Genomic DNA, 10172 nt, shown 5'->3' on the forward strand with positions numbered 1-10172 from the left:
TTCTTCGAGACAGTTTCTCTGTGTAGCCCTGGCTGTCCTGGAGCTCACCAGTAGACGAGTGCTGGGGTTGAAGATATGCACCACCACTGTCCATTTATTTATTTATTTATTTTTGGTTTTTTGAGACAGGGTTACTCTATGTAGCTTTGGTGCCTGTTCTGGATCTCACTCTGTAGACCAGGTTGGCCTTAAACTCACAGAGATCTGTCTGGCTCTGCCTCCCGAGTGCTGGGATTAAAGGCATGCTCCACCACCACCTGGCACATTGGCAACTCTTCCAGAGGTCCTGAGTTCAATTCCCAGCAACCACGTGGTGGCTTACAGCCATCTGTAATGGAATCTGATGCCTTCTTCTGGCATGTAGATAGAATACCATATACATAAAATAAATCTTGAAACAACAACAACTTTTGGTCTTGCTTAAATGCTTTGGAGTGTGTGGTGGCTTTCTTGAGATCCCAGACCCATTTCATGTGCCCAATGACAACTTGTCTTTGGTCTTCTGGCCTCCAAAACAATGAGGGAATACATTTCAGTTGTTTAACGCACCTAGTCTTAGGTAGACTTCTGTGTCAACCTCAGAAGACTAATGCAGCGGGATTTGAGATAGCCAATCCTGCCAAGGGCTGAGGAGCAGCTCCGTATCAACAGATTGACCTTTGCACACCTCTAGGCTGGTGTTCATGACAGAAAGGAACCCTCATGTATGTGAGCAATACTGGTGATGTAGTTTTGACTGGAGACAGGAACTCACCAGATCCTGGAGAACACTGACCATTCCCCAGGCTTAATCATAGAAAAGACAAGCTGTCTATCCATAGGAAATAAAAATAGCAAGGAAGGAGGCGGAGCCCTGCCCTAGAGCTTTCACAGGGAGGCGCTACAAGAAGAGAAAGCATTCGGTTCTAATGGACAAGAGGTCTTTATTGAAGTCAGAGCAGGGAAGTGAGAGCTGGACCCTCTGGCTACCCAGTGGATCCCAAAGTTAAAGTCTCAAGAAGGTGAAGCAATCTAGACAGGGACGAGGACTGGGAAGGGGTAGAGCCATCAGAAGGTGATGTTGTCTTCGTACAACGACAGCAGCAGCAGGACGGCCCAGCCGCCCAGCAGACCCACATTGTGCAGCAGGAAGAGAAGCCAGGGCCGCTGGTCCCGCACATTCATCATGGCTGGGAGCTGAGGAGAAGTGGGGCGCCAGTTCAGTAGCCAGCTGGGTGGACCCCACCCCACCCCACCCCACCCCCGTTAGTTCCCCACCCCGGCATAGGCTCTCCACCATCCTAACCATGTCACAAAGCGCCACATAAAGGAAGAGGCCGGTGGCTACCGCCAGAATCCAAGCTTCGCCCTCCTCCCCTACTCCGACTGCGAGAGCCACATAGAGGCCAATGAATGCTGTGAGCGCTGAGGCCAGGTTCAGCAGAAGCGCATGCTTCACAGTCAGCCCAGCATGCAGCAAGGCAGCGAAGTCCCCTAGGACAGAACAAGTCTTAGTAAGAGCTCTGCCCGCCCACACGTCAGGTACAGCCCATCAGACCAGTTAACACTCTCATCCCAGACAGACACACCCATTCAAAGGCCAGGCCAGCTCCAGTCCCCCTCCCACCTCGCTGCAACCCACCCTATCTCTAGCCACGCCCACCGATGATGACGGGGCGCTGCCATCGAAAGGCCTTGTTTCTTCTTCTATTGTCTTGCTCATCTCCAGAATAGATCACTCCCACTGAGCCCCGCCCACTCACGCCACGCCCCACCGCTCACCCAGTTCGTGGGGCAGCTCATGGCAGAACACTGCCAAAGAGGTGGCCAGCCCAGTCTTCCAAGAGGATGCGAAGGCTGCGCCCACAGCGAGCCCGTCAGCGAAGTTGTGCACCGCATCGCCCAGGGTGATCAGATAGGGCAGCAGCCTCAGTTCTGTGGGCGCGTCAAATGTGAGTCCTGTAGGCCAGGTTCTGCACACATGCCTAAGGGCAAACCCCAGATCTACAGCCCTCCCTTGGGGCTCACCTGTTTTCAGTCGCTGGGACTCTGGGAACAATAGTTCTGGGCTCTCCTCTGTCACCTGCGGGGAGCGAGAGAATGAACCCAGCCTCAAACAGGGCAGAACTAAAAAGGGCTCCACGTTGGGTAGAATTCACCACTTACCAAATCTGAGCGGGAGCTGTCGTGGGGCTGTTTGGACTGCCGGAGATTGCTGGGTGTCAGCTGCATCGACACTCCATGGCTGTGTCCCCCGTGGCTGACAGGCCCATCCTTCTCAGGATCCTGTGAAAAAAAAAACTGTTCAGAACCTATCGAGCCCTCCCTCCCTCACCCGTCCCACCTCCTGGTTCTCCAGAGCCTGACCTGGTCCCTGGGCAATAAGAGGTTGAAGAAACTCTCAAACAGGAAGAAGATGTAGAGGCCTCCAAGTGCAGCCAGCAGGCGCCAGGTAGACTGTGCACCAGTGCCCACTTCCTCGTGGGAATGGCCTTCCTCACCGTGTGTGTGCAGTCCCAGCACCTGAGGAGGAAGGGGGTGCTGACCGGGGACCTCAGGGCCACAAGGGGCTGGGGCTGGGGCTAGGGAAGGGCAGGGAGGGAGGTGAGGACGCTGTTGAGTGAGGGTTGACCTTGGGTGTCAGGTGCAGAAGGGCATCGCCTGTGAGTGCCCCCACGGCCAAGCTTAGGAAGGTCTGCATGACGTAGTGGGTGACTGTGCTGCATCTGGTACAAGTCAGCAGCAGAAGGCCGAACACAGCGCAGAGGCAGATGATCAGTGTAGCCAGGGAGCCATACAGATACCCTGTGGGGAAAAACGACACTGAGAAGACCCAGCTTCCTAGAGAGGCACCCAAGGCCAGCCCAGGAGTGAGCAGGTGCTCAACAGATCTGTGGGCTGTCAGTTGGGGCCCTCTTGCCCCACTAAATCCACTATCCTTCCCTTCCTTACTGGCTTCTCAGTCCTCAGTGCCCATTCCCCGCTCCCCCCTGGAGCCCAATGACATGAGGCCAGCACCCAGGGACTGAGCCAGCCAGGCACACCTCGGGGTAGGCACTCACTCTCGGCTTGGCTGAGCTGGTCCTGAACATGGGCAGTGGGGTGGAGGCTGCAGGCTCCACTTAGCTGCTGCTGGACTAAGGCAGGGCTCAGCTGGGCCCAGGCCTCAGGGCTCACCCCAGCCTGTTCAGACAGTCCATACACAGCCATCACATCTTTGGCACTCAGGCACACCTGGAGGCAGGGGAGTAAGACAGGAGTCAGGTGTCTGAGCAGACCCGGGGAAACCCACCTTTCTCCAGAACTGCAAGAGGCTCACCGTGTCCCAGACACTGGAGCTACTGTTGTGGGTAGTGTGGTGCTCGGAGTCTTGGTGATTCGCTTCCCTGGGCAGATGATCGTGGTCATCGTGGTCACTGTGATCCTCTTCTCTACCCACCCCAAGTTGATGCATCAAAACCTCCAGTTCTGGCAGGAAGAACAGTCAGTGAACAGTCTTATGGGCTCCAGCCTTGTCCCCTCCTCCCAGGAGTAGAGGCTGAGGATCTCAGCCTAGGCCTCACCAGCCAGCGTGATATTGGGAGCCTCGCTACCGCGTTGCCGGAACACAAAGTCCACAAAGTACTGAGGGCTAGGCAGGCCTTGGAAGCAGGACCCATTAATGACATGGTCCAGCAAGGCAGTCAGGACCAGGCCGGGGCTTCTGGAAGCTCCTGCTTCCTCAGCCTCCTCCAGCAGTTGGGGAACATCTACACAAGTCTGGAGAAGAAACTGGCCTCAGCTCTAACCTCAGCGTCAATCTCTGGAGTTCACTCTAGAGCAGCCCACTGGATGGATTGTCCATCACCTCCCCCAACTCACTCTCCCCACCCCCCACCTCCTCAGACTACTCAGATTTCACCAAAGACATCAGCTGGCTACAGTCCCTCCTTATACCATAGCCTAGTCCTGCCCCAGCTAGTCACAGCCTTCACTCTGGCCTCCTCTGGGCCTCAGAGCTTTCCTGACCAACACTTCCCCAAAGGGTTCCCCCAGACTGCAGTCCCTGTCCTACTCAAAATTGAACACCCAATTTTGATGCCCCAGACACTCCAGCCTCCCAAGTATCAGCTCGGATGCCAAGGAGGCTTCACATGGGACATGTTCCCTGCTGGAGCAGTCCCCCTTCCATGGCACTTGGGTCCTTCTCACTACTCCCAGCAGCCCCCTGGGTCCTCACCTCCTCCCCGGTGGTTTGGTTGGCATCATGGGCCTCAATCTTCTGCAGTAGCTGGCTCAGACCCAAGGTCATGGCCTCTGGACTCTCCAGTAGGGTCAGGTAGTTGTCCACACGGGAGGCCAAAAGGCCATTTTGGATGTCCTCACATGTTTCCTCTGGGTTGCTGAGGTAGAGGGCCGCGGCAGTACTAAGGTGGCTAATGTATCTGGACTCCAGGACTGGTTCTGGGGCAAGCCCTGGCTTGTCGGGTCTGCCTAGGGCCAAGACATCCTCCACAGTCAAGCACTACGGGCAGACAGGTAAACAGGGTCTGGGCTGGATTGGGCCCACCAGGCACAGCCAGGGAATGGATTCTATCAGCTATCTTACGTCCCGTTCTGCCCCTTGCATGGTTATCTTGACTAGGAACCTACACAGAGGGGTCCCCAGCAGTTACTCCCCCATCCTGAAGAGGGGAGGGTGGGTGGTCCTGGGTTCACTGCAAATCTGACAGCCTAGGAAGGGGAACTATGTGTCCTAAGAGGGAGGCCAGGCCTGTGTAAGCCCCCAAGAGGCAGAGGAGGCCCGGCTCCAGCCTGCAAGTAGGCTCAGACAACCAGCCTCCAGACCCGCCTCCTGGAGTTTGCCCAGGTCCCTTTGCTGTCGGCCACAGGGTGGAGCGGGCAGGAAGGGGCCGGGGCTGGGGGACCCGTCGGGTGGGGCTGTTACCTTTTCACACGGCCCGTTGGTGCAGTGCACACGGTCCGCCAGCGTATTTAACAGGCGGTCCAGTGCCTGCCGATCCAGAGCACCCTGACCCGAGATGAGCAGGCTTAGCAGGCGATTGGGCTGGACCACTGCTGCTGTGACCACCAGCATGGCCAACAGGAGCCCCAGTGTGAGCCGGGCTGGGAACCCCATGCCTCAGGCTCCCAAAGTGCTCCTTGCTTATGGTGCTGTGTGGAGACCGCTGGCGTCGGGGCTGGCTGTGGACTTGCTGGGGCGTCCTGAGGCCAGACTGGGGCTGGGCTCGACTTGCGTGGCCCTAACTCCAGGACCTCTCCCAGGTATTTCCTGCACGGCTCTGTGATTGGCTGCTGGGTTAACCATTCCAGTGGCAGATCCTCCCTGAAAGTCTGGGGGCAAGGAGCTGCTGCTTCCAGGGGCTGGAGCTAGAGCTGGGTCCCTTCCCTTGGGTGGGGGGCTTGAGCATCCCCTCCCCTGCCTGTCACACCCAGATCTGCCACGCAGAGCCGCCTTTGCTCCGTGAAGAGCCCAGGTCACCCCCTCCTATGACCTTGCCTATGGAGCTCAAGCTAGGGGACCAGAGGCAGATCTGCATAGACGTTACCAAGTCAAACATGGGTGTTGTATTTGACATTTTCAGGAGAGCCCTTAGGCCTGCCTCCACCCTTCCTCAGCTGCCTCTCAGCTCAAGCAGCTTAGACAAATCCCAAGTCTTGCGATCTGGGTGGGGGTGGGGGTGAGGGTGGTGTTCTTGGATCTTGGGCTACGGCCTCAGGGCCCAGCATGAGATTTCTGAAAGGTACTTGCTGACTCATGTTCCCCACCCCCAGCCCTCAGGGGGAAAATCCCCAGGAAATGGCTAAAGCCCCAAGCCAGACAAACAGGAAGAGAAGATGTGACCTTGGTCCTAGCCAACATCTGGCCAGCCTTTGGGGTCAGGAGGAGGTTGAGGACCTGCTGTGAGCTCTAGGCCTAAGCACAGGAAGATTGGGGTAGGGCTGGGGTTCCCAGCTTTGACCCTCCCTGATCGGTCCCTTTAGCCTTTGACCCAAGAGCCTTATCGCTACCCAGGTGGCAGGCTGGAGGAGGAGTTGGATCACCAGGGAGCTGACAATCCCCAGGTCACAAGGCCTTCTGAAAGGGGTATTGGGCCCTCTTCTACCTAGGTTCATAGCACTCAAGACCCTAGGCCTCTGGGGTGTGGTTTGGGTGTGGAGCTGGCAGCCTAATGCCTAGAGGACTCTGTCCCCTAGTATTCTGGAGGGTAGGGCAGGGTGGAGGAAAGAGTCTGGCTGAGTATCCTGAGCCTAGGGGTCAACTGCTTTGGACCTGCTCCTAGCACACATACACACACACACACACACACACACACACACACACACACACACACACGTCAATGATTCTTAGGGCTAGGGTCCCTACAATGTAGCTTCTAATCTTGGTCCTACGGAGGCACTATACTTGAGAACTGGGAGTATCAGTGTGAAGACAATGAAGAGAACATTCCCACATGTAGCTCTGAAGATGCCATATACCCAAACTGGCTTTTCTATTTCCACTGCTGGGCTGCTGGGGGCTGAGCCTGGACTGGTTTCCTTCCCCTGCAGATTGGCTGCCCACTGTTTAAGCACTCAGCTGTGGGGGACCCAAAACAGCTTGACCACACAGCTGCCATGATAGGCTTACTGGCAGGTACTACTCGGTCCCCAGGAAAAGCCTAAGCTGATCCCACCCAGGGAGGACCAGCATCTAAGCAGAAAGGACCTGACATCCCAAATATTCTAATCCTTAGATAAGATTGCCAGATGTTGGCTAGGCAGTGGTGGCACACGCCTATAATCACAGCACTCAGGAGGTAGAGGCAGGTGGATCTCTGTGAGTTCGAGGTCAGCCTGGTCTACAGAGAGAGTTCCAGGACAGGCTCCAAAGCTACACAGAGAAACCCTGTCTTGAAAAACAAAACAAAATGGCCAGATGTCCCTGAGCCTAGCACACATCCATTTCCCCTTTTTGCCAAGACACCTCTAGACAAATGTCAGCTCATCAGGGTCCTGAACCTTGGAAATTCCCTCACCTCAACCTCTACTATGATAAAAAAAAAAAAAAAAAAAAAAAAAAAAAAAAAAAAACCCACTCTGCCAGAGCTCAGGGCTCTCTGCTCTCCCTGCTGCATCAGATAGAGAGTCCAAGCTCGAGTTTGAAATAAAGGCTCTTTGCTTTTGCATATGGATTTGGTGTCTCCATGGTGGCCTTTGAGGGGTCCCTGTGATCTGGGCATAACATCAGCCTCTAGGGAGAAATCTTCGTGTAGGCTTGGCAGTCCAGGCTTCCCTAGATTTCTCCTTCAAAGGGGGGACCTGGAAGGCCAGCACAGCCATGTACCTGTGTCACTGTCCCTGTCTCCTTTCCAGCACGCTCACTGCCATTGCCACTGTTATATAAAAAAGTATAAGACCAATGTCTGGAGTAGGTGAGATGGCTCACGGGGTAAAGGCACTTGCCACCAAGCCTGATGAACTGAGTTCTACCCTTAGGATTCACATGATTAAAGGAGAAATCCAACTCCTGAAAGTTGTCCCCTCACCTCTATTGTATGCCATAGCAATTGCTCCCGCAGGCAAATAAATAGCAAATGGGAGCCTTACTACAGCTTGGGAAGATGAAATTGTAGAGATGACCATAGTGTGGATGGGCTTAATGCCACTAATTGTGATCAAAATGATTATAATGGCAACTTCTATATTTTATCACAGTAAAAATTAAAATAGAGCAAAACAATTCTACTTGGTTATCAATTCCTTGTGGTTATTGCCAGCCTTAATTCAGCAGCTACATATAATATATAAAGAAGTGAAAACCAGGCTTCATGGCATACATCCCTCATCCCAGCACTGGGGAGGCAGAGGCAGGCGGATCTCTTTGAGTTAGAGGCCAGCCTGGTCTACACAAGTTCCAGGCCAGCCAGAGCTACATAGTGAGATCCTGTCTCAGAAAACAATGAAAGTAGCCTGCATTTAATCCCAGCACTGGGGAGGCAGAGGCAGGCGGATCTGAGTTCCAGGACAGCCAGCCCTACACAGAGAAACCCTGTTTTGGAAAAAAACAAAAACAAAACAGAAAACAACAAAAGTGAAGGTGTTGGAGCAGGCCTGATCTGGGCTTGGTGGCATACACTTGTTATTCCAGCACCAGGAATCCAGAAGGCAGGAAGGAAACCAGAAAGGCAGAATCAGAATTGTATTTGAGGCCAGTATGGGCTACATAGGGAGACCATTTCTTTCTTTCTTTCTTTTTCTAAAATTTATTTATTTTTATTTTATGTGCATTGGTGTTTTGCCATGAGTGTTGGGTCCCCTGGAACTGGAGTTACAGACAGTTGTGAGCTGCCAGGTAGGTGCTGGGAATTGAACTCAGGTCCTCTGGAAGAGCAGCCAGAGCTCTTAATTACACTGAGCCATCTCTCCAGCCCTGTGAGACCATTTCAAACAAAACAAAACAGAAAGACAAAGAGGGGTTGGAGAGATGGCTCAGCAGTTAAAAGAGCTGACTCGTGTTCCAGAGGACCTGGGTTCTGAGCACCAACATAGTAGCTTATAACTACCTATAACTAGTCCCAGGGGATACAAAGCTTTCTCTGGCCTCCATGACATTAGTCATGCATGTAGGGCATAGACACATATGCAGGCAAAATACTCATATTCATAAGATTAAAAACAAAAAACAAAACACCCAAAAAACCAAGAGCTGTGAATGTAGCTCAGTGGTAAAGCATTGCCTAGCAACATGCACAGGACTTGGGTTTAATCCTTAGCACCAAAAACACCATTTGCCTAGCCACTGAAGGCAGGTGCTTCAATTAAACCCTGCCATAAGGTTGGTATTGGTGGCAAACACCAGCAATCTCAGAGTTGAGGAGGTTGAGGCAGGGGTATAACCTTAAGTTCAAAGACAGTCATAGCTACATCATAGCAAAACCATGTCTCACAAAAACCAAAGGCCAGGTGTGGTGGTACACGCCTTTAATCCTGGCACTCAGGAGGCAGAGCAGAGCCAGGAGGATCTCTGTGAGTTGGAAGCCAGTCTGGTCTATACAGCAAGTTCCAGGCCAGCCAGAGCTACATAGTGAAATCCTGTCTCAGAAAACAGGAGTAGCCAGGGTGGTGGTGGTGGTGGTGGTGGTACATGCCTTTAATCCCAGCACTCGAGAGGCAGTGGATCTCTGAGTTCAAGGGGAGCCTGGTCTACAGAGTGGGTTCCAGGATAGCCAGGGCTACATAGAGAAACCTTGTCTCAAAAAACTAAAACAAAAAACAAAAAACAAAAGCCGGGCAGTGGTGATGCACGCCTTTAATCCCAGCACTCAGGAGGCAGAGGCAGGTGGATCTTTGTGAGTTCGAGGCCAGCCTGGTCTACAGAGCGAGATCCAGGACAGGCTCCAAAGCTACACAGAGAAACCCTGTCTCGGAAAAAAAAAACCAAACAAACAGAAAAACAAACAAACAAAAACCAACCACCCCAAAGTGAATGGGCTCCTTATTTCTGACAACACAGATGCCACCACAGTGAACTTTGGAGGACTACATGTCACATGGCAGGGTCACAGTGCCTAACTCAGCATAGTACAGCAGAGGGGACCTGCCCGTGGTCTGGACTGGATTTATGGAGCCTGCAAACTACCTAGAGCTCTCAGGTGGAAGGCAGTGATGGCCGGCAAGGAGGCAGCCACCAAGGTTGTCAGATTCCAGTCACATCTGGCCCAGTGGAGGGTCTATGTGAAAGGACCAAGCAGATGCCATAACAGGCTGCTCAGTCTTCTCTCAGAGATCAGGCCTTAATTTCAGTTTCCTGAGACTTGAGCAAGCAGTTTCTGGGAGGGCCATGAACAAAAGACTGCTCAAAGTTCAGCCAGATGTTTACTTTCTGGGGCCCCTCACCAACTTAGGGTTATGTGCAGTACGTGCTTGGCCAGCCAGCCCCCATGGTGGCTCAAGGACAAAGCCTGGGACTTGTGCTGGACTGCCCCCAAAGTAATAAATTGTAACCACCAACCAGTAAATTCAAAGGTTATATACCCTCACCCAATTAAAAGAGAACAGAGATAAAAATAAACCAATCCGAGTTGCACCCGTGCAAAACTCCCCCAACCCCCCTGAAGGGCTTGTGGATTTTGCCTTTAAAAAGCTAGCCACACAAAGAAAAAGCAAGTTCCTCCTGGCCTCACGACTATGAGTGAGTGCTTTGGATCGAG

General features: G+C 53.1%; 1 protein-coding gene across 1 annotated transcript; it reads right to left on the bottom strand.

Moving 5' to 3' along the window:
• Window positions 1-903: 903 nt before the first annotated feature.
• On the bottom strand, window positions 904-5539 carry Slc39a4 (solute carrier family 39 member 4). Its single transcript, XM_052747458.1, has 12 exons — window positions 4907-5539; window positions 4199-4483; window positions 3543-3738; window positions 3299-3447; window positions 3042-3213; window positions 2612-2784; window positions 2347-2502; window positions 2146-2265; window positions 2008-2062; window positions 1762-1914; window positions 1286-1473; window positions 904-1176 (listed from the first exon to the last, which is right to left on the bottom strand). The coding sequence occupies exons 1-12, from the start codon at window positions 5096-5098 to the stop codon at window positions 1048-1050; spliced, it is 1968 nt and encodes a 655-aa protein (XP_052603418.1). The 5' UTR covers window positions 5099-5539; the 3' UTR covers window positions 904-1047.
• Between the last annotated feature and the right edge of the window lie 4633 nt (window positions 5540-10172).

Source organism: Peromyscus californicus, unplaced genomic scaffold (assembly GCF_007827085.1).
Source record: "Peromyscus californicus insignis strain IS unplaced genomic scaffold, ASM782708v3 Scaffold_20__1_contigs__length_68692818, whole genome shotgun sequence".
NCBI lineage: Eukaryota > Metazoa > Chordata > Mammalia > Rodentia > Cricetidae > Peromyscus > Peromyscus californicus.